Here is a 23,696-nt window from a genome sequence, read left to right as displayed (position 1 = left end):
TTATCTGCACAACAGCCACCCTGTAAAGTGGGTGAAGCCGGAAGTGTGTGGCTGCCCCAAGGACTGATGATTTGCACCTGAGCCTCCCTGAACGAAGTCCGATACTAACTACAACACCAGCTGTAATAGTTAGGCAGCCTGCCCAAATAAATACTAATGACTGGAAATGAATAGCATGCCCATCAAAATCTGGCCTTAAGCCCGAGACAGAAATAGAACTGCTTCTTCAACAAAGGAAGAGATTGTGTTGCAGGAGCACCGTATGTGTACTCAACCACATTATGTGTTGATTTCTCAAAGAGATAAAAGAGTGGATTGCCCAACCACAGGTGACATCGCTGAGAATGCTATCAGCCACTGTAATACCTGGCCACTGTCCTCTGTCCCCGTGCAAATCTCAAACCATCCCCCCACCACCACCAAGCACCATTGCTTTATTCTACCTGAGGTCGTATCCAGCTTGGAGAAGTGCCTCTGGAGACAAAGCCATACAGAGCAGAATTTATATCCACAGGTTGGCTTACCCGATTCGTCTATATCAGCATCTTCATCCCATTCCTGAAAAGCATGGCTTTCATCTTTCCTGGTTTTCAGCCAGTCTTCATCAGGTTCTGTATCTAGGTCACCCGGCTGGCCACTGCACCAGTCCCCTAATCAACCAATAAAAACGAAGCATACTTGCTGTTTATTATGCAAACTGTAGCATTAACAACACCCAAGTACAGAAAGAGGCTCCTCAGACAGCAAAGTGGCAGGCAGCAGCAGAGCAACAGAGGTACAGGAAGCAGTGAGTCCTAAATAGGGAGCATTCATATAGAACGTGTGTCTGCCTCTCATGGTCTATAAACCTCAGGGCCTGGCATGGCATGGCCTGCCTGAAGAACAGCACTGCAACTACCATTCCTGACTAGAGATATTTCCAGTAGGAAAGTCTTCTGCTGCTTCATCTGACTGCACCCAAACAGGCTATACTCCCAGCAGCCTAAGTAGCTCAGCTTCCTTCAGGAATTTTAACTGATGAACTTCTCAGGCAGAAGACTGAGAACAAGAACATGGCTACACTTCAAGATGCAAGCAAAAGACTTCCAATTCCAGGACAAAAAAAAAAAAATTGAGCCCCCCCCCCGCCCCCCCCCCCGGTAGGGGATTTTTTATTGCATTTTCTATAAACTACAAGAAAAAGGGGGGGAAGTACTATAAACTACGGGAGAAAGTAAATAAAAACTACTAAAAACCAAAGAGTTGAATGCTTATTAACAATTCATATTAAAAATCGATGAGTGTTCATAGAGTATTCCACTTATACTATCAGCTGATCTGACTATACAAAGAGTAATACCAAGACATAGTTATTAATCGCCAGCGCAAATTTCAGAAAACATCAGCATCTTATTTTTTAACTCTCTTATTTCACCCTTTATAGCCATATTTCGGTGTAAACTCCCCCCCCCCTTATTAAAACCCAGTCCTCCCCAGTAGGTGTGATTACTATATTGTCCTCTCTTCCTTAATTTCAATCTTTATCTTCTTAGTTTTCTTCTCTATATTATTGCAGCAGTATTGGTCCCGTCTTTAAGAGAGAGTTCAGTTTTTTCCGTTATCCTTTTTATTGCTTAAATGCTTGTAGTCTAAAATTCTTCTGGAGAATCTATTCACATTCTCACCGGGCAGATTATTTTGCTTGGCTCAAATCCCCGCTTTAGAAACCACTTTTAATCTGGATCTGGCCCCAAACAAGCTTACATTAGGCTCTCCCCTTTATTTAATTCCGGGACAAAAAATGTTAACTGTCAGTGCGACAGAACTGCGTCCCAGGCTTCATTTGCCCACATTAAGCAGTTTTTCAGGAGTGGATACAGTGTGGACTTGTATTTAAAATGAAGCCAGTTTAAAATCAGTCATTTAAATAACCAAGAAAAGAGATAACTCAGTCATTGACATGTAAGTTTTCCATTCTGTAAATCACACATTTCTTAAACAATAGCACATCGAATTGTTTGCTAATACCAATTAACCATACTGGCAACAAACTTTATACCAAGAAGCAAAATGCAAATGGTTGGTCATGACTACACACTGTAATTTTGTTGCATAAATAACTGATTTACCTTTGTATAAAAGATCCCTGTTCAAAAGCGAAGACATAAAACAAAATCACTTACTTGAAAGACATGAGCCACAATCCAGCAGAGTCAGACGCGTGCTGGATTGCGAGCTGCACGCCCAGCATATTACAGCAGCCAGGCTAGCAAGTCGTCCTCTCTGATGTAAACTAAGTGCCCATATACTCGGGTCATTGTTTATCATTCATAGCACTACATGACAAAATACTGTCACCACGGCTGCTTCTCTTGCAAAAAGGCATGGTGAATCCTGTTCTTTAAAAATCTGAGAATTTCCATCCTTCACTTACCTCTGGTCCAATGGACAGGATACAAGTGTTTCCAGAGAGATCCTGTTTTAGCCAACTGAGACCATTTGGTGTTGACTTGACTACATCGGCACAGTTCTCGTGGGTTAAGGTAACTAAAAATTGTCAGCATTACCTCAGAAGGAAGGTGAATAATACTGGTGATTTGCCCTGTTTCTTCAGTTTCTGGGGGAAGGAAAATAATATAAATGTCTTATGAATACATTCAAGCATTCCAACACAGCTGGGGCAGAGTAGCCAAGCCACCAGCCGACACTTTTCAAAACCACCACTGTGCCACATGTCACTCAGGGTCAAGGTACCAGCTCCTAACTTTCACTTTGAGAAGACAAGAATAAAAGCAATCATAATCTTTGGATGCTGGTTTGGAGAAACAATAACCAACCAAATCAGCACAACAGTATTAAATTCAGTGACATTAATTCAGTGGTGATTGTGGCCTGATCATCTGGTTAACATTAGGCCCCGTGGTCTTTACCCTTCGAAAATCTGGTATCCACCTTAAGTGGTACATGAGACAAACAGAGACAAACCAGGAAACCCTATGATATCATTATACTGTTGAACCACGGGGATATACTCCCGTGAGTATATCCCATGTTTTTAACCCACAGGACTTTATTTTCATGAGCAGATTCATTACTACTAACTCTGTTTGCATTCTGGGATTTCTTTCTGCTGGGATGTGTGTGCTTGATGTTGAACAAGAAGACGTGTCACCAGCATTTTAGCAGGGCTTTGGTACCCAGAAAGCATCCATGACAGTGCTCTTTGCTCCCGAAATTCTTCTCATTCCTTTTTACCCTTTGCAATCTTCCTTTTTACCCTTTGCAATCTGTCTCCTTTCACAGCCTTTTATGTTACCTTCTGATGTTTTCATTTCCTTCTTGCTTGCGCTTTCTCCTTCTTCCACTTTTTTACACCCTAACACAATTCTGTACCCCAATCTTTGCTTTTTTTATTTTAATACCACCCAGCCTGGAATCGATGCATGAGTCAACTTCCTCTGGGTATGATTCCGGGACAAATATTCAATGACCTTTCATACATTTATCCTGTCCATCATAACGTTCTCATTCGTTTTCTTTCTGCCTAATACTGATTTATAAATCTACCATATCCCGTTTAGGGAAAATGACAAAGAAGAGTCACAATCACGTATGTGTAGCCCTGGCAGATGAACTGATAGGGGTCACGGTGGTTAGACCAAGGGAAGAGAAAGGAGGCAAAGAACTGCTGTGGAGAGAACTCCACAACATAAGCAGGTATGCAGAGGACTAGAAAACTGAATGGTGAGTAGTCAGGCCAGGCTGTGTCAGCCACAGGTAAGTCAATGTGGGCAAAAGGGTTTTGGGGGTGGGGGAGGTTGGGTTGACGTGATCCCTGAACCTGCCTGAACTAAAAAAGAATTATCGCCACTGCGGAGAGATCTCACCGCCTTTCTGAGAGGTAGAAACCATGACCCCCTCGTTAGGTACGCATGGGCACGAACATTAGGCCTTTCCTATAACAGGAACACGCGTGACAGCTGAACAGGTAGGGCTGTTGAGCCTACTTGAGGGTTACACCCCTTGGGATGAAGACCCCTCCAGGAGGCCATGGCTTCCAAGTCTGCTGCACGAGTGCCTTCCTCTATCCCCACTCCAAGAAGGACCCACCCAACCTTCAATGCCTTCTAGAAGAAGAATAGATTGGATTTATACCTCGCCCTTCACTACCCAAAGGTGTCTCAGAGCGGCTTACAAACTCCTTTCCCTTCCCCTCCCCACAACAGACACCCTCTGAGGTGGGTGGGGCTGAGAGAACTCTGACACAAACTGCTCTTTTTCAAGGACAGCTGTGCCAGACCTTGTGACTGACCCAAGGTCACATCAGCAGGTGCAAGTGGAAGAGTGGGGACTCAAACCCGGTTCTTCCAGATTAGAGTCCGCACACTTAACCACTACACCAAACTGGCTCTAAAGCACTTCTCAACCCTAACACATGGAATTCACTGCCACAGGAGGTGGTGGTGGCTACAAGCATGGACAGCTTCAAGAGGGAACTAGATAAACATATGGAGCAGAGGTCCATCAGTGGCTATTAGCCACAAGATATAGATAGGGTTAGGGTTAACCCCTAACTCACAGGCTGGGGCAGGTGATGCTCTGTATTCTTAGTGCTTGGGGGGGAGCAACAGTGGGAGGGCTTCTAGTGTCCTGGCCCCACTGCTGGACCTCCTGATGGCACCTGGTAGTTTTGGACTGGATGGGCCATTGGCCTGATCCAACATTGGCTTCTCTTACGTTCTTACGTTCTAAACGTGTTTATTCTGAAATCCTGCTCCTTTCAAGATAGCTCGTCCCAAGCAAGCCGTTCTTCTTTTTAAAAAGCTTTATTATTTTTTAAACCAAGCATGCCATTCTTGAAGGGCAACCTAAGAGTGGCGCCCACGCTACATGCATTAACAACAACCCAGAAATTTTCCTGGCAGACTAATTAACTTATCTGCCATAATTCGAAAGGAGGTATTCTCACCACTCCACCTAGAATCCACCTGGTGTCCAGGAGGGTGGGGAAAGCAGCCAAGCCAGGCCACCCACGGGCAAGGAAGGAGTGGCTACATCCTTGTGGGACTCTTCAGGAATACTGAAAATCATCAGTTTGTAAAATTAAAGAACTCCAAAAACAGCCTGCGGACGACTCAGCATGCTAAGAAGCAGGGAATGCTCAAGGTCCTTGATGGACAGTTTGAGGGAGAAGAAAACAGAAGATCAGGAGAAAATCGTACAAGCTAGCTTTTACAGCGTATGAATGGCATTTACCAAGTCGGGGGAATCACAGAAGGAAACAACCAGCCACGTCTCCTTGCCTTTTCCCCTTCCTAAGGCACTCAAAGCTTTTAGGGGCTTAAGTGAGTCAATTTCTCCAACCTTAGGAAAGGTTGCATTCAGAAAACCTTGGCCTGTCCGTGATGAGAAAAAACCAGTGCAGTCCCTCAGGCATATTCACTCATCTCCTCCTCCTCATATAAGTTATGGTGTTAAAACGACTTTTTGGTCTGGCAGATACTGCAGGTGAGTATGCCAGGTGAATCATATGGAACTACTGCTCGCTTCTTGCCTACAAACAAGATTCTAAGTGAAGAATCAACATCTGCTGATGATCCCTGGCCCCAGGGATATCCAACTTACCTCAACTAGGGTCAGGGCTTTTTCGGTCCTGGCCCCTGCCTGGTGGAATGAGCTCCCGCCAGAAATTAGGGCCCTGCGAGTTTCTACAGTTCCGCAGGGACTGCAAGACGAAGCTCTTCCGCCAAGCCTTCAGCTGAGGCAGCAGGTACCCAACTCAATCTGGCCTCCCCCTTCCTTCCCCCATGAGTTGCTCTTATGTGTCTGCTGATGTATAATTTATTTTAAAGTATTAGTGTTTTACTTATTTTATTGTACTTATTGTGTGTATTTTGTTGTTCTGTTCTTATGATGTAAATCTGCATTTAGCACATTATTATAGGTTGAAACCCACCCGGAGCCTGCTTCGCGGGGAGGGCGGGACATAAAATGAAGGAAATAAATAAATAACATTAAACTGTACTTTAGAGCAGCAGTTCCCAACATTTCTGGACCCACAGGTCCAAATCTACTTTGGGGACCTATCCAGGGATGGGCCAAGGCTTTTGGGCACCCTAGGCAAACCTTGGCACCCATCTAGGTCAGCATTCCATTTTCTACAGTGGCTAAACAGATGTTTTTGAGAAAGCGACGAACGTCTCTCAAAGGACGCAGCTGCCCCCACCATAAATCCCAAGCAAGTGGCACCCCAACAGGCACAGCCTTTGCCTATGGAGGTTCCATTCCAGCCCTTGACCACCCTCTTCTTCTCTATTACTCGCTCCAATCCCCCCAAGACAACAACTCGTTCCAGTGACCCAATAGACACGATTTACTTGATCAACATGTATATGCAGTGAAGAAAATGGAAAACACTGTTTCCATGGTCAGATCTTGGTTTCCAAGGTACAAGACAGAGCAATGGAAAGGGCAGGGGTGGCCATTACGGAGGACTGGTCCATGATGCTTTGCTTTGCCCATTCACCAGGATCACAACAAACTGCAGTTTGTTATAACCCAGAAAGTGGTTCAACTCCATGCTGTGCAGGAAGAGAAGAGAAAAGGGAGCATGCAAGCTCAAGAGTTTCTTAGCTTATTCTGGTCACTGGTAGTTTATGGCATTTTAGTGCAGTTGAAATTAAATTCCATGGTGTAGTGGTTAAGAGCGGCAGACTCTAATCTGGAGAACCGGGTTTGATTCTACACTCCTCCACATGAAGCCTGCTAGGTGACCTTGGGTCAGTCACAGCTCTCTGAGCTCTCAGCCCCAAAAATAAATCTAGCTCGCCACCTAGTGGTGCACAATGCTTAGAAAGAGCTAGTACTTCAGGCAGCCGGACAACCTTCAGATCTCCTGGCTATACCACACACAACGCCATATGATAACTAACTGCAATTAAATCTGTATTGGTTGACTTACCTATTAGCATAACTTATAAGCTATATTAAGTATCAATTGTTAGATATAATTTCCTCTATAGTTAATAGATTATTGTTAACCTTAGGAAACTTTTTGTCTTATTCTTTAAAGAAAGAATTTTGTAATTCTGTAATATTCAAGTTTTATTGTTTGATCTTATATTTGAAATATGTAATGTATTTTGTAACATATCTGATTTTACTTGTTGTACGTAACAACTCATAATACTTTACAAATTTGATGACTCTATATTTCTCCCCTACCCCTTTTTTCCTTCTGTATCCCACCCTTTTAAGAGAAAATAATTAAAAATCATTTAAAAAGCAACATCACTTTCTGCCTCACTTCAATGTTGATGCTATTGTTTCTAAGAAATCAAAGTACATCCAGAAGGACGGATCCTGATGAATTCAGTGTGCTATAAACCCAGGGCTAAAGTAAAATAGTTCACCTTGATCTGACTTTTCATCCACCGAATATTTAAAAGCTTTTTGGAGTTCTTCAGCTTGATTCCAGAGACTAAGACCTCTAAGTATTTCTGCTGCCGTCTCCTTTTGTGAGCAGTGCTGAGCAATTACTTTCTTTTTTATATCCTTTAATTCTTCATAAGTAAAATATTCCATCAACATAGGCTGGAAAACCTAAAATACACAGAAAATGTTAATGTCCGGAGAATACCCCACACATACACCCCTCACAAAACAGAAGCCTGCACTCGCTTTTGATGAGCTAGGTATTCTTCCAGTACGATCCCTCTAGCACACACACACCCTTTACCTGCAGATTAGTATCAGAACTGACAAGTCATGAAATCACAGACATGTCCATTTATCTTATTTGTTTTCCCATATATAACGATCATTATACTCCCAAATAGAAGAATTGTGTTTACTAATCCAGTGGTTCTCAACCAGTGGTACATGGAACACATATCTAGGTGAGACACAGATTTCCATAATGAGGTCTAAGAATTCGCTCTCCCTCAATCCCCACATCCCCCTGCAAATATGACATGCTGTCTCCAACCAACCCTACCCCCCACAGCTGTGACCTTTCAGCATGCTAATAGTAACCTTGGACATTCAGTGTTTCTCCCAATCCTCCTATCTCCCCTGCCCGGCAAGTGTCTCTGTTGTGCTGCTTCCTGCTGACCTTGCAATTTTTGTGTCCTTAAAACCAACCATATATGAAAAATATAACAACTGAATGCCTGCAAACACATAAATGTCCTTCCTGGAAACAGTAGGCTCTCTGTTTATGTGGTGGGACCCAGGTTCTTTGACAGATCAATTGGTGGGACATATGAAATGTTCAGAAACACTGTGCTTATCTCTGCAAACATGTTCTTCTAAACTACTCAATTAAAATATTTTCTCCCAAAATTAATCCCAGGTTTTTGAATATGTAAAAACTGAAAGTTCAAAATTTGAACCATAAGCCAGTGTTTGTTCATCCGTATAATTCTCTGATACATATAAGAATCTCAGAACGGAACAGAGGGGGGGGATTGAAAATGAGCACAAGGAAAGGCAAACTAGGGGCGTGATCACACGCACAATTAGCCCCCCATAGGCGCGAATGCTGGGCAGATTTAAAGGGCACGATAAGACATGAAACATCTGGGAAGCACCCCGCACCCATCAGCAAGCCATTTTGCTCTGCTGCAGAAGCAAAGTAAAGACACCGGGGAAAATCCGGTAGTAAACGGGTTGCGACGGGCTACAGACAAAGTTTCCCATGTCTGATCGCCCCAGCACGCTCTCATGGTGTTGGGATGGTCTGATCAGGCCATCCCGACTCCGTGCCATTGTTCCCCCCCCCCTTCTCAGTATGCACATCATCGCAAACTCCACAGGGGGAACCTCAGTGCGGAAATGCGATCCATAGATTCCTCATGTAAGCACATCGGAAACAAACAACAACCAAAAAAACCCCGACTCACCGTCAGTTGCGTCTGATCACACAGTGGCGAGCTGTGCCCACAGCTTCCAAGGACTGTGTGATCGTGCAACTGTGGGTCAAATTCCTCCGGAGGAAACAGCCTCCCCCCCCCCCGCTTTATCTCACGCATGTAACACCCCCCCCCCATCTGTTCAGGCAGATATGATTACTTAGGATAGTACTAAGGTAACTAAGCTAAGACAGGAGAGCCTGGCGTGATCTTGTCCATGGGGACGCGAAGAGTCGGACTCGACTGTGCGACTGAACAACAACAAGGTAACTACTTCACTGAAGTTTCAAACACACACCCACACACAGAAAACATGAATTCTAAGGGACCTATTCTACCGAATTTGAAGACTCAGAGCAATGTTCACACGTGCAAAGCCAGTATCTGTGGCAGTGCTTCAGCTTCCTTAAACAACACGCAAACAAGGAGGCACACTGATTCCCACAGTTAGACAACACTGTCAGCATACAGCTGATAATACAGTTTCCCCAGAAATTACATTTGGGGCAATTTCCCCCACCCCACACAACATTAGAGCCTCATTTTCACAAATAAATACTATCAGCTACCATGAAGCTTCAGCAAAGAGATTCTGATTATAAATATGTTGGAAATGAAAGGTCATACCACTACACTGGAATAAAACTGTACAATAGTAGCTTTGTTTACTATTCTGTGCAGAAACCAGTTTACCAGGTATCTTCCAGATGATACGATCTATCGTGAATCTGGTTTTATTTCTACACAAAAAGATACAATCTATACTTCCGGTCACATTAAAAAGTGAAGACAGACAAAAAACAAATGACGCTTACCTCCTCAACTCCCTACCAGGGAAGGTGTCAAAAGAATCAATGTGTTTTACTGTTTCAGTGTAAAGCTCTTAGGAAACCTTTAATATTCTAGCTTTGCTCACCTCCTCCTCCTCTTTCATGTGAGGAAGGAAATCCCTGGTGAAGGCTTCCAGTCTCTCCTTCAGCTGCTTCGCATAGTTTAACTGTTCATATTCATTCTGGAAACAAGAAAAAACCCCGTTATTCAGCCTTTGCACCATTTGGAGTTACAAATTACAAACCAATAACCTTATGAAACCCTTGCATTAGAAAAACAGAATGAAGCCACTTTCAATTTATAACAATGTACATGGTAAACTTAAGCCAACACAGACAATCTTTCTAATTTACAAGTCTTGAAATAGCTGGCCAGAAACCAACGTACACAGGTAACTAAGGTGATAGACAGAATACTGCGCAGATGTACAAAACTGCTGTAGACCAGCCTGATTAAGGCATAAGGTTTTGAGTTATTCTTTTCACAGCCTACCTTTAAAAATGAACCCCATTCTTAAATTTTCATGGCATATCTGATGAATTTTGTATTTCCCTCATCCTCTCAGATTGTTCTAATGAAATTACCTTTAAGGTAGCTAAATTCTGCACCTTGGGATGCTCAGCAAGGAAGCAGCTGGTTACATCTCTGCTATTGAGATACCGGAAATTTTACTGTTTGTAGATGTGTTGATGACTCTCTGTGGGTCAATCTCTACTGATCCGATTGTAACAAATAAAAACTGATTGAAATAGAACAGAGCCAAGCCAAAATCCTCAACCCCTTTGTCACTGCATGTTTCCTTACAGGAGACACCCCATCCCTTTGGACAGCTTTTTTAGAAAGGGGGTGGCTACAATTACCCAACTTACTCTTTTAAGCCTACTAGAGTTACAAGACTAACGGCAGGAAGCACTGCCTAGTTTTAACTTCACGAAGCCACACAATCCAGGAGATCTGGCTGCCTGTCTACATCTGAAGCCAAATCAAAGCGAGGACAGGGCCTCCTGACTAGAACACAGAGAGCAAAAATGGCACCCTGAAGTAGTGGACACTCAAGACTGCCACAATCAGAGCAACAAAGCAGTGACTGGTGCTCCCTCTAATTTCTCCCCTCACTGAGTGGAGCAGTTCACCTCCTGAGCAGAATATAACTGCTGTAATCTTAAAATGGGCAATGGGTGGTGCAAGACCCTGCTGCTGAGCGGGGCTTCCTGTGTTCATGAGCGGCCGCTCACCCGCACAGCTTAGAGGGAACACTGACTGGGGGGCATTGGGAAATCCTGGCCTGCCCTCCCCCAACTCCACATTGAGCTGAAAAATTCAACTGCCAGCTCTCAGTCCAGCCCCTTTACTATTTTTATTAGTGTTAGATCTGCCCCATGGCGATACCTGTAGCCTTACATTTCATTTTCCAGAAATGATTTGTGAGTACAGATACTTTTGGTTGTTCTGGTGGTGTATATTAAATTACGTTCTTCATATACTGTAAACACTATCAGCACTAAACAAATGTGAAACTTGCTGAACAACACTAGTGACGTGACCACTTTTTGATAAAAGCATGGAAAGGTAACCTGCAGATTTGGTTCTTCTAAAGACAACATGCAATCACTAGAAGGTATTCCACCATACAATTACTGGTTATCACAGCCCATCTCAATGCCTAGGATGTGCTTAATAATCTTACTTTGCTTCCTGTTTATTAGGACTGTTCAGCTTCTGGCAACATGAGAATTCCAAAAAAGCCAGTTCCGGATGACCTACTTACCCACCTCCCGCTCTAGGACAGCAACTAAAAGTCACCACCCACAGGAAGGCAACTTGACAAGAAGAAGGAAGATTCCATCCAGAGGAGTCAAGGTTGTATCATAAAGCATCAAATAATTTTTTTGTGTGGCAACAGAACTACTTTAACCTATGAGGTTGCAAAAGGGTTCTGATCACCCAGTGTTTTAGTCATTTAACTTGACACCATACCACTGAAGAATCCCAGTATCCCCACCTTCACATTTTTCAATCCTTTCTCAAAGAGGCTAAGCATCTCTGACAGTTTGTTGTCCGAGTGTACGTTATACACCGTCTGGCTGCGCTGCTGAAGTAAGCCGATGATGTATTCATTTTCAATCTGCTCATGCATTTTGAATTCCTTAAAAGTGGCATACAAGGATTGGAGTAGAGCCCGGAAGTCGTTGTTATTGGAGAAATTGGTCTTAGAAAGCTGAGAGAGAGAAAAGAGAAAGAAAGGCTAATTTTGTTTCTGAAAGAGAATTCAGTAAGCCAAATTATGTCCTGGAAATGTATGTTGGGTCGTCCCATTTTCCTGGCCCATTTGTACCCCCCCCCCAAGACCGGCACTCCCAACTCTATGGGGGAAAAACACCTGCAATTATGAGAGATTAGAACGGGCAACATTTGAAACCTCTTTAACAAGCATCTGAGGTTTCTACAACAAAGGATGCTGCCTTTCAAAACAAGTCAATGGCTAAACCTTCCCCAGGAGACAGAGTTGAATACATATTAAAATCAGTTTACAAAAATAACTCATCTAGTAGAAATGTTACATCTGAGATTACATTTTACTTTACGCTTTTTATAGTCTACTACCGCTTCTTCAACTATACCCTTTTCTTCTTTAACACGGTTATTTTTACTCTGTTATGAATATGCATGGAATAATTCTGCTGATACTCAAAAGAGATCCAAAGCCGTTTTTGCACTTACAATAACCATCAATCACCCAGAGAGAGCTTTCCTTCTTGATTTTATTCTCCACAGACAAGCCCACACACGTACCCACTGGCTTGCCACTGATGGCCCCACTCTGGTTCCTCTTTGTTTGGGAGAAACATGGGCCTATAAACATTTTAAATACAAATAATTTTTAAATTGGCAAAAGGAGGGTGTAGGACTGGATCTCAAAGAAGATCCAAAAGCAACAAAGTGCCTTGGCTGCTTTCCAGAAGTCTTGTCGGTTCGGCATGACAGGGCTAGGCCACGGCCCCAGAAACCTGTTGGCTTTTTCTGGCAGCACAATGGAAAAGATGCTTCTCCTCTGTGTAAATGCACAGCTTTTCAGCCAGAAAACGATGCAATACAGCTTCATTAAAGCCAGTTAATGTTTTACCACCGACTCCACAGAAAGGCTATGCCCATCTCCCACATACAGAGGTGCGGCAGCAGCCTGGAAAACAGGCCTCTTTCTAACTAAGAGCCTTTCCTCTAGAAGCAACAATTACACAACACTTAAACCAGAAGATAAGGTAGGCAGAAGCCATAATTAAATATGCAGGAGCATGCATTCCTAGTCCGATACTCTACCCACTGCATCACCCTGGCTCCATTCTGCTAAACAGAGAGTCCTCCTGTGGCGCTGCCAGGCACCTACCTTCAGCAGCACCACATCCCACCATCAGCAGATCTGTGAGATCCAAACCTTTAGTATGGGTAAGTTGGAAACTTTATAGCAGCACTGAACACATGCCCTAACTTGCACTGCAAAAGATGCTCTCTTCTCTAATGATTCAACAGGGTGTATCATCCATGTGTAAACTAGCTCTCTCTGCACTCACTTCCAGGGATGTATTCATTCAATCCGTCTCATGTTAAAGGACAAAAGGATTATAACTTGCTTAACCTAGATTCAAAACACAACTCAAGTCAAAATGCTATGGAAAATCGGCTGGTACAGTAGGTTTTGTATCTCTGCGCTGCAAACTACAATTTACCAACATCACTAACTCACAGAGTTTATTGCCTATCCATTCATGTATCACTGTATTATAAACTGTTAAAAAAATCAAATTATGAATTCACCTGACTGCATTCTTATATTATTCCACATGGTGGAGGGGATATCATAACCCTCAATCTGATGCAGAAGGGAAGTTGAACTCACTAATCTGGTATAGAAATAACAAATACCGCACATGATTAGGCATACCACTGTCCTCAGCAGATGAGAATTACATTCTGTTGAAACAGGTAAGTGAACAACCACATCCATGGGATCTCATCACCTCTGAACATCTCTTGCCTTGAAAACCCCATGAGGGAGCCCTAAGTCAGCTGTGACGTGAAGGTAAAAAAACAAATATTGCAGCCCAAATACTTGTCACTATAGGGACACAAAATTAACACAGAGTAACTACTAAATGTTTTTTTTAAAATTAGTCAATGCCAAATCAGATCACCCAAATTTAATTTTTCAAAAAAACCCCAAACCCTCCTGTCACTGGATGTAACTCTTCGTATGTGTCAGGAACATCAGGTGGAGAAAAGTGAACCCCTGTTTTTTTAGGCTGCCCTCTGAACAAGGGCACTGCTCTTATATTGGATTCATTTCAGGGCTCACAACCAGCAAAACATTTCAAGAGATAGTAAGACAGAATACACTACAGAAAGTTTTAAGGGACTACATCAGATATCGAAAATCACAATATGAAAAGCTCTCAAGAGTGACTATTACTCCTAGGGATAGGCATGAACCTGATCATGAATGTAAGTTCATGACGAACTTTGACCAATATGTTGTCAAAGGCTTTGACCAGTTTGTGGTTCGTGAACCAAAAGTCATGAACTGAAGAGCCGCCATGAACTTACACAAATTTTAAGACAGTCCATGAAGAGCAGAAATCAGGGGTTTAAACGGCTCCAATCCATTTAAGCCCCAGGTTTCTGCTCTTCACAAAAAAACAGCTAAGCAGCAGGGAGCAGAAAACCCCTACTTTCTGCTCCCTGTGAAAAGTGGTGAGTAGTAGAAATCAGGAGGTTAAACAGCTCAGAGCCATTTAAACCCCCCCCCCCCGCTTTCTCTTCCTGCTTTTTGCAGGGAGCAGAAAGCAAGGGTCACAAACCACTACAAACAAAGCAAACCAATCTCCGGGTTTGTGGTTCAGCATTTTTGCTGTTCTTTCTCATCCTTAATTACTTCTTTCAGCTGTGCTGTTTCTGATCTGCACTAGGGAGGCTGTCTAAAGATAACAGATACTTTCCCATCACTGCAATCCAATTCTACAAGATCCCAGAACATTTTTACTCTGTCAGTTCCCAAATTCTGGGTTGCTCCACAACAAACTGGGAAGACTGTAATAAATCTGGGTTTGGTTTGGTTTTTTTAAAAAACAAAAAAACAAAACACAACACAGAAAAGGTTAAAAGATTATACCTTAGCAAATTGCAAGTTAAACCTTAGCTATAGTTAGTTATTTCCGAGATTATGAAGCATTTTGTTGCATAATACTCCTATAAGCACTACAATGGCACTAATTATAGAGTAAGCCTGAAAGAACAAGAATCCTCCTCTTTTCTCTTCACTCCCATGCTCCAATGCACACAGGAGAAAGAGAAACCAGGGAAACTTCAGTGTTCATTGGCACAGAAAGACAGGATCCACTGCTTCTGACAGCAGTCGGTGAAAGCAGTGAAGCGCTGGGGTAGCAGCGGCACTACTAAGTGCAGCACCAGGTTGCACCATTCTGCTGTGCAGGATCTGACTACCACTGCAGCCATAATGACTCAAATTAAAATGACTTCTTAACTTAGAAACCCAGAGACCACTCCCCTGCATCCACAAACTTTTCTTATACCACACCACTGACCGACCTTGCTGGTTTACCACCCTCACAGACCCTATCATCTCACAATATGTACAACTGCACATTGCTACCAAGCCCAGACAGCTGAAATGCACAAATCCTTGCAGCAGACTGAACATCTGTGTAGAACAGAGGTCCTCAACATAGGCCCCATGGCACCGCCCAACACCTTCCCTAGCACCCACCAAGTGTTTTTAGAGAGTGGGTGAAGCCATGTAGGGCACTTGTCCAGAGGGGCTTCTGATTGGCTGTACAGGTTAAAACAATATTTCAATGGTGACTTTATCTTCCTCTTTCCCAGCGTATATTTAAAATTACTTCACTTGGGCGTCCTCTGTGTTGTTGGCTCTACCACTGTAGGAGCTATTTTGTGGTTCTACTTCCTACAGCAGCCATTTTGTAGACATGTCCCCACCCTTTGTCCAAATGCCACAGGTGTCCACAAGCGCAATAAGCTGAGGATCCCTAATGTATAACAACAAAATGCCTGAAAAGACAGAAAATAGTGAAGCCAGTGGCCCTAATCCTCTTCCAATCCACATGGAAAGCCAACAAAGGAACATCAAGACAGCACTAGGACACATCTGTTTATTCAGATTAGTTTGCCACAAATGGCTATGTACAACAGCCAATTACAACAGCCAAGCAGGGCATTAACATGTTATTCTCAACTTTCTACTCTCTTTTTGAACATATGCTAACCTTAAATGTGAATGCTTGCCCAGCTCCAGGGCATCAAAGAAATGTAATTGTACAAATGCCTACACTTGTCAGGATTTATAATATAAAGCGCAATCCTAAAAACACTTTTCCAACGGGAAGCCCCACTGGATATACTTCAGTATAATTCTGAATAGACCTAATTAGGGTTGCTCTCATAGACTGGCTTTAAGCTTTAATACTTGGTTAAATTGCAATCGACTCATAATAAGCTTAGGCAATCCTAAATGTGGCTTGCAAAACAGAGTTCTGGCACGAAAACAAGGAAACAAATACATGCCAGTTAGCATGTCGCAGCACCGAGATACAAAAAGACGCAAACCGTAGGGGGTAAAGAAGGATAAAAGCTAACCGATCATGCAAGAGAGTTAAAAGAAACTAGAGACTGTTCCTAAATAAATTTGGTTCTCTTTCTATTTCCACAAGTATAACAGCAACAACAACGAAACCAAAAGTAGCAGACATGGCCAGGCTTCCCGTGCTGCAGGGCTTGAAATAGAAAATAAAAATAAAATAGAGAAAGCCCACTACAAATTCCAACTATTAGGCCAGAAAATATTGTTTTAGGCATTCTGTAACAAATGTGGTTAGAGGATGATTTTAAAGCTCCCTGGTTTTAGAAATATTCACCACAGCTGCAATCCATAGATTTCAAGAGCAAGCAAAACGAAAGCTCTCACTTTCCACAACAAGGTGAGGCTCAAACACCCCATCAGCAACAGGTACCAGGGCTCCTCTGTGTCAGAATTCTACCTAGCTGTATGTGGACAAAAATCTTGCAGCAGAAGATCCCCTCGCCCAAACCATCAGATGCTGCACAGCAGTGGGGCTTGAGAACCTGGGATAACATTTCACATTGCATCTAGCACTTGCTCCTGCTGTCTTGCCAAACCCAGGCTGGAACAGAAATCCCCCTCTACATTGCATGCCACTTTCACTTCCTTTGATGGTCAGATTTTATGGAGGCCTCCACACTGCATGCCGGTCTCACTTCCTTTGACCTCTCGGTTTTATGGTACCATCTGCATGGATTTTTGGCCGTTTTATGGCCATTCAGGGGTGACCCTGCAGTCAGTATGGTGTTGGTCCAGGGTATCTGGAATGTGGTTTTGAGCTGCATCTTTTTCTCTTCCAGAGTGGGTTTGGCAAAACAGCAGAGCAAATGCTAGATGCAGATTGGGCCTTACACAATTTTTTGCACAAAGTATCAAAGATTGCTCCCTTCCTGGTGAAAATAATGGTATGGTACTTGAACCACCTGCCTCCGCTATCACTCTTTTCACCTCTGCCTGAAAGAGAATGTCTCTTGATTTCTTTGTGACTAGACGGTGCCTTGCCACCCCAGGTCTCCTGAAGCAGGAAGAATAGGCCGGTGAGTATAATAAGAGGAAAGAAGACTGGCCGCTATAAATTTTAAATTTTATTTTACTAAAAGCCATCAAGGGACTGGAAAGGAGAACTTTGGGGAAGGTAAAAAGGTATAAGAAAGTCCAGGGAAGGAAAACGTTCAAATATTTTTAGCCGTCTTTATTCTTCAGGATGTGACAGGCATAAATGGCAAGGAGAATATATTTGCATCTTTCCTCCTCAAAATGGGAGGCATGAACTACTTCAAAAATGGTTAAGGTATTTTCACATTAACTCGACAATTAAAACCTCATAATAGCTTGAGTTAGTACGGGCTTGTAAATAGTCATTCATCTGACTGACTTTGGCAAAGAAGATCTGCCTCCAGGCAATCAAGTATGAAACTTTTGAAAGAGAACGGTCTTTTTGTTTTTCAGATTAGTTTGCCACAAATGGCTATGTAGACAAGCCAGCTAAGGTGTACTGTAGGCTAGTAACATGAGCTTGCAGAACTGAGTTAGTACCTCCTAAAATATGAAAACTAGGCTTGGAGATGTAGAATATTTCCAACAGAAGCCAGGAAAATCATGCTGTTAGATTTTATATATGCTGTTCCCAGGGTTTGTTTTGTTTTTTTTAATTTAGAAATTTCAAAAATATTTCACATAACATTCTCAATAGCTCTCAGTGTGAGATAGGCCAGTATCTCCCTTATAAATAATAGCCGAATGGTGGTGGCACTTCTCTAGAACATTCCACACGCTCTCTGATCTGTCATTCAGAGGGTCTCCCTATCCACTGGCTGCTTTGCCTGAGTCCTGCCTCCAACATTCTAAACAGTTTGCTGTTCCTCCCCCCCCCCATAGCCAGTCAGAACACAGAGGTTATTTGCATATGCAGCCTCACTGGCCTTTGCCTCTGAACACAGAGGTCGTTCGCATATGCGACTTGATTGGCTTCTGCCTCTAACATTCTAAACAGTTTGCTCTTCTGAGGTAAAATGTGTCCAATCTCCAGGTGAGGGCTGGAGATCACTCAGAGTTACAACTGCTTTCCAGACGGCAGAGATCAGTATCCTTATATGCTGCTGAGGTGGCCCCCTTATGACAGCCAATGTGACGTAGCAGTCAGGGCTTCAGAGCATGGGACAGGCTGCAGGTGTGTGTGGGGGGGGGAAGCTGAAGAGTGAGGGGGAAATAAAGGTAGGTTGAGGATTGGCTGGGAAGGAAATAGGGTTGCCAACTCCAGGTGGGAAATTCCTGGAGAGGTGAGGGATGGAGCCTGGAGAGGGTGAGGTTTCAGGAGGCGTGGGACCTTGGACAGGTACAAAGCCATAGACTCCACCCTCCAAACCAACTATACCCTTCTGGGGAACCATCGTTGCCAATCTCCAGGTGAGGACTGGAGATCACTCAAAATTACAACTGTTCTTTAGGTAGCAGAGATCAGTTCCTCTGGAGAAAATGGTGGACTCAGTGTCATTATACTCTGCTGAGGTCCCCACAGCAAATTGACACTGAGTGTCCAAGGCCGGGGCACCCGCCCAGAGCCTCTTTCCAGAGGCCGTTGTATTTATTTCCACAACGGGCCTTTTTCCTAGTTATCTATATATCTAATTCCCAACATGCCCCCTCCGTGCGGATATCTAAATCCACACATCAGGGGCACTTGGGGGGCAGGGAGATTTTCCTGCACATTTGGGGCAATACCCAGATGTGCAGAAAAATCTGAAAACTTGGGGGAAATATGCGGGGTTATTTAAATCCCCCCAAAAGTACAGCCACTGCCGCCAGGGAGAGAGAGTGGGCAGGAGAAGGCTTGGCCGGTCAGCCCTCACCGTAAGCCGCTCAGCCCTCACCGCTGGGGGTAAGGGGGAGTGGGAGAAAGCTTGGCGGGCAGGCCAGGCCTTGCCGTCACCGCCGGGGAGGGGAGGAAGGAAAGGAGAAAGTTCGGCAGGCCGGCCAGGCCTCACTGCCGCCAACTAGGGGAGGGGGGGAGGGAGAAAGCTTTCAGAGGGTAAGCGTGGTCTTTAGACTACCACTGAGGGGACCCAGGTACAAATCCCCCCTTCGCCCATGAAGCTCACGAGGCGGCTCCCTTGTTCTCACCCTCAGCCTGACTTGCGTCTGAATATCAAGAGTGTAAGGTAAGCTTCTCAAAGCTGTGGATTTTATCGACCTTGGCTTATTCATTGGATTTATAGCCCCCCCTCCCCTGTACAACAGGACTAGGAGCCGATAACAGCATAGCCATAAATTAAAACATTAAAAACAACTGTGATGCAAAGGGCTATTTTACCAAAGGAGACCAGGACTCTCTGCTATAAAGCCGCAGGGCTACCAACTTCCCAGCCCCCACCCCCAAATTTCTAGGAATTTCCTAACCTAGAGTTGGCAGCCATACCCTAAGCATGGATCCTGCAGCCCAAGTTGCTGAACCAGCACGGTCTGGGAGAGCCCCCGATGCGGGTTCAGACCTTCAGTCCACCACGGATCCCACTAGCTGCTACCTGTACTCTACCTCACCAAGGCAAAATGGAACGGGTGGGCCACCCAAATACACCCTACCCTAAAGAAGGAAGGGACACCTTGGGTCAGTCACACACTGTCAAACTCACCTACCTTGTTGTGAGGATAACAATAAAGGAGAGGGAAACGCTGCAAGCTGCTTAGTGCCCCCATGGGTGGGCGGAAAGGTGGGGAACAAATGCGTTAAACAAACATGACATGGGAAGAGAGACATGAACGTGACAGGAAAGGCCAAACGTTAAGCTAGCCTGGTGGGATTCAGGCAGAGGGCCTGGCAGCCTGGCATCACACAGCGCCTCCCCCACATTAAGAGAGTGAGGCACCCCCCCCTCTTTTTTTTGTTTATATCCTTCTTTTCTACTGCGGAATTTTGCATCAATTAATGCATCATGTTAACACTTATGCTTTGCTCTAATTCTGTTTCTAGACTGATGGTTGGTTCTAGAACCCTAATCCTGGTGCACAGTTTACTGAATACCCCCATTAGGGTTTCCAGCTCTGACTTGGGAAATACCTGGAGATTGGGGGGGGTGGAGCCTGAGGAGGGTGGAGTTTCGGGAGGGGTGGGACTTCAATATCAATGCCAAAGAGTCCCCCTCCCTCCAAAGCAACCGTTTTCTCCCGGGGAATTGATCCCGGTCTCCTAGAGATCTGCTGCAATCCCAAGAGATGTCCAGCCACTACCTGGAGGTTGGCAACCCCATGTCCCCCTCCATCCTGCCCTGACTCGCCCTGCGTCATCCGCCTCGACCCCCCATGTGAGAAAGGCGGACGATAAAGCAACGCAAGGCAATAATTTATCTCTCCCTTTCTCCACTTAAACCTCTCAACAACAACCCCGTAAAGTAGGCCGGGCCGAGAGGCTGTGGCGGACAGGGTGGGGGATTAGAACCTGGCGCCTCCAGAACCCCAGCGACGGCGGAGGACCCGGATTGCGGGGAAGCCGGGAGGGGAGGGGTCGCCCTCGGGAGCGCCCGAGACCCCCCCCCGGGGAGCCGCCTCTCTCTCTCTCTCTCTCTCTCTCTCTCCCGCCGGCCCTTCCCGGCCCCCACCCCCCGGGAAGGATTACCTTGTCGCAGTAGAGCCCGACGAGCTGCTTCATCCGCCAGTGCGGGGCCGTGAAAACATCCACCTCCTCAGGGAAGGGGGCCATCTTCTCCTCCCCATAGAGAGGGCGGCGGGCGCTCCCTCGACGGCCGCGGTCAAGCGCCTGGCGACGAGGGACAGACCACCGTCGGCTCTCTGCGCACGCGCGCCGGGCTGCCACTCAAGGCCGAACGGAGCCGGGCGCAGGCGCAGACCCCTTTTCCCGCCCGGCTTCCCCGCCCACCTCCTCCGCCGTCGGGTCACGTGTGGGTCGGGAGCTGCGAACTAAGTAAATGGATGGCTCCGCCCCTCCCGCCGTCGCCGGGCAGAACGCGCAGGCGCGCGAGCCTTGGGAGGCACCCGGTGCTGGGGCGGGCGGAGCGGGAGACGGAGGGGGCGGAGCCTCGGATCAGCGCCTCCGACTGTGGCATTTGCCAGCCTTCTGGCCTCTCCTGTTTATGGCCCCTCTCCCAAGTGCCTTTGCTGTTTTGGCTATTATTGGGGCACTGGAGCACCTACATGCACCTGATATGAGGCATGGGGTTTGAGGATATTGTTTGTCCTGCCATCAGTTGTTTTATTGCTTTTACTGTTGTATTGTTTTATGGACTACATGTTGTAAGCCGCCCTGAGCCTATTTGTGGGAGAGGGCGGGGTATAAATTGAATGAATAAAGAAATAAATAAAGTGATTTGGCCCCAGTCTGCAGCTAGGATCTGCCCTGCTAACTTACCAAACCCCGTCTGGAGCAGAAATTCCCCTCTACATTGCATGCCACTTTCACTTTGACTGATTGTGGGATTTTATGGCAGTGTCCACTGCATGCCCACTTTCACTTCAGTTCATCTCGGTTTTATGGTAGCTGCCTCTCAACATAGATTCTTGGCAGTTTTATGGCCATTTAGGCATGTACAGCGTTGGCCCTGGGTTTTGAGCTGCATCTTTTTCTGTTCCAAAGTGGGTTTTGGTAAAACAGCGGAGCGAATGCTAGATGCAGATTGGCCCTTGGTTTGTATTAGTCACAAGTCGAGGCAGAAATGGTGCACTTGCAAACAGGCAAATGCAGCTGCCCTGTTGCTGGATGAGGTAAGGTTACCATATTTTGAAAAGCAAAAAAGACCTATTTCCCAACTGACTACTTCAAACAAGGGATCGCTATGACAGATCTGATTTTCAATATGCCTACAGCTGTGATAACTACTGCCTACTAGGAATATTTCTAACCTTCCCACCCAAAAAGCAGACATTTTCACCAGTATTTTAAAAGGAGCCCCCCCCCAAAAAAGGGGACATGTCCTCTAAAAAGATGACATCTGGTAACCCTATCTATAGGAATTATGTAACTAGCTTTTCTAGGGTTGCCAACTTCCCGGTAGTATATAAAAAATGAGAGCTCACGGGAGGAGATTGTATAAATATAAAGACACTCCTTGAATGAATTACGAACAAAAGCAGAACAATTATATTGTATGAAACAATTCAGACAATTTGGAATCTTTGTTAAAGAACCCTTATATATATATTTTATAGAGCTAGGAACAAAAAGTACTTGATACAAAGGGAGAATACAATTAGAGTCCACAATTCCTTTGTATAAAAAACTTCAGGAGTGCAATAGTTCCACGTCATATGTTAGTACAGCTATACATGGCTGGCTTCACTGCCGCGTTCACGTTAAGCTTCTTCAGATAGCTGGTACTCTTTAGCTGTAAACGGAAAATTATATTTCCATGTCATATTTACTATATTACAACATATTAACTATATCCCCAGGTCAGCACATACATACTCACTGAAATAGAGTTTCAACACTTCTCCTTCACTAGTTTTCCATTCGCTCCACTGATAGGTTCCCTTTCTGCCGATTAGGCTTCTGCAATAGTGGTGGTGATTAACACACAACATATGTCATTGTATATACTGACAATCTGGAGTCACAATATTCTGACACAACTTACATCAGACTGATAAAGCTAAGAAAATTGTTTGGTGACTCTCCTAACACTGAAATATGTGAATGGCGTCCTAAGTCTACTTTTGTCCCTGGCATCTTTGATGCTTCAATAAACACTTTTGAACGCATGGTACTGAAGGATATTAAAACATTAGAGGATCACTTCCAAAATAAACCTAAGAATCTATCTCATCAGGAGTGGCTAGCTTTGCAATCCTTAAAAAGGTAAAGGTTCCCTTGCTCGAAAGGCAGTTGAATCCGACTCTAGGGTTGCGATGCTCATCTCCATTTCCAAGCTGAAGAGCCAGCGCTGTCCAAAGACATTTCCGTGGTCATGTGGCCGGCATGACTAAACACCAAGGCACACGGAACGCTGTTACCTTCCCACTGAAGTGGTACCTATTTATCTACTTGCAATTTCTTGCTTTCGAACTGCTAGGTTGGCAGGAGCTGGAACTAGAGACGGGAGCTCACTCTGTCATGTGGCACACTCGGGTCTCAAACTGCTGAACTACCAACCTTCCACAGCCTGCAGTTCAGTGTCTTAACCACTTGAGCCACCACAGCAATCCTTAAAAGATTATAAAAGTATAGTTGACAAAGGGGGAGGAGTACTGATTTTAACAAAGGGGGAGGAGTACTGATTTTAAACAAGCAGGATTATTTGCAGGAAGTCCACAAGCAACTAGGGGATCCCTTGAATTATCAAAAGCTTAATGTAGATCCAACATCTCATATTCAAAGG

The 23,696-nt window shown here is 44.6% G+C and overlaps 1 protein-coding gene across 2 annotated transcripts in view; it reads right to left on the bottom strand.

Moving 5' to 3' along the window:
- The window catches only part of FBXL5 (F-box and leucine-rich repeat protein 5), a 36,765-nt gene extending 15,588 nt beyond the window's left edge, over positions 1–21,177 (bottom strand). Inside the window, exons 1-6 of one of the 2 annotated variants that reach the window (XM_015412925.1) lie at positions 20,981–21,177; positions 11,725–11,940; positions 9,808–9,903; positions 7,392–7,581; positions 2,414–2,596; positions 525–650 (exon numbers count right to left, since the gene is read on the bottom strand). In XM_015412925.1, the coding sequence (XP_015268411.1) occupies positions 525–650; positions 2,414–2,596; positions 7,392–7,581; positions 9,808–9,903; positions 11,725–11,940; positions 20,981–21,064 (895 nt within the window). In that variant the 5' untranslated portion in view covers positions 21,065–21,177. The remainder of the gene's footprint in view (positions 1–524; positions 651–2,413; positions 2,597–7,391; positions 7,582–9,807; positions 9,904–11,724; positions 11,941–20,980) is intronic. The other variant, XM_015412924.1, reaches the window with a different exon arrangement.
- Between the last annotated feature and the right edge of the window lie 2,519 nt (positions 21,178–23,696).

The sequence above is a fragment of the Gekko japonicus genome, unplaced genomic scaffold (assembly GCF_001447785.1).
Source record: "Gekko japonicus isolate JY-2015 unplaced genomic scaffold, Gekko_japonicus_V1.1 scaffold1608, whole genome shotgun sequence".
In the NCBI taxonomy this organism is placed as follows: Eukaryota; Metazoa; Chordata; class Lepidosauria; order Squamata; family Gekkonidae; genus Gekko; species Gekko japonicus.
The sequence above is the reverse complement of the archived record's forward strand: the minus strand, read 5'-3'. Positions and strand labels throughout refer to the sequence as shown.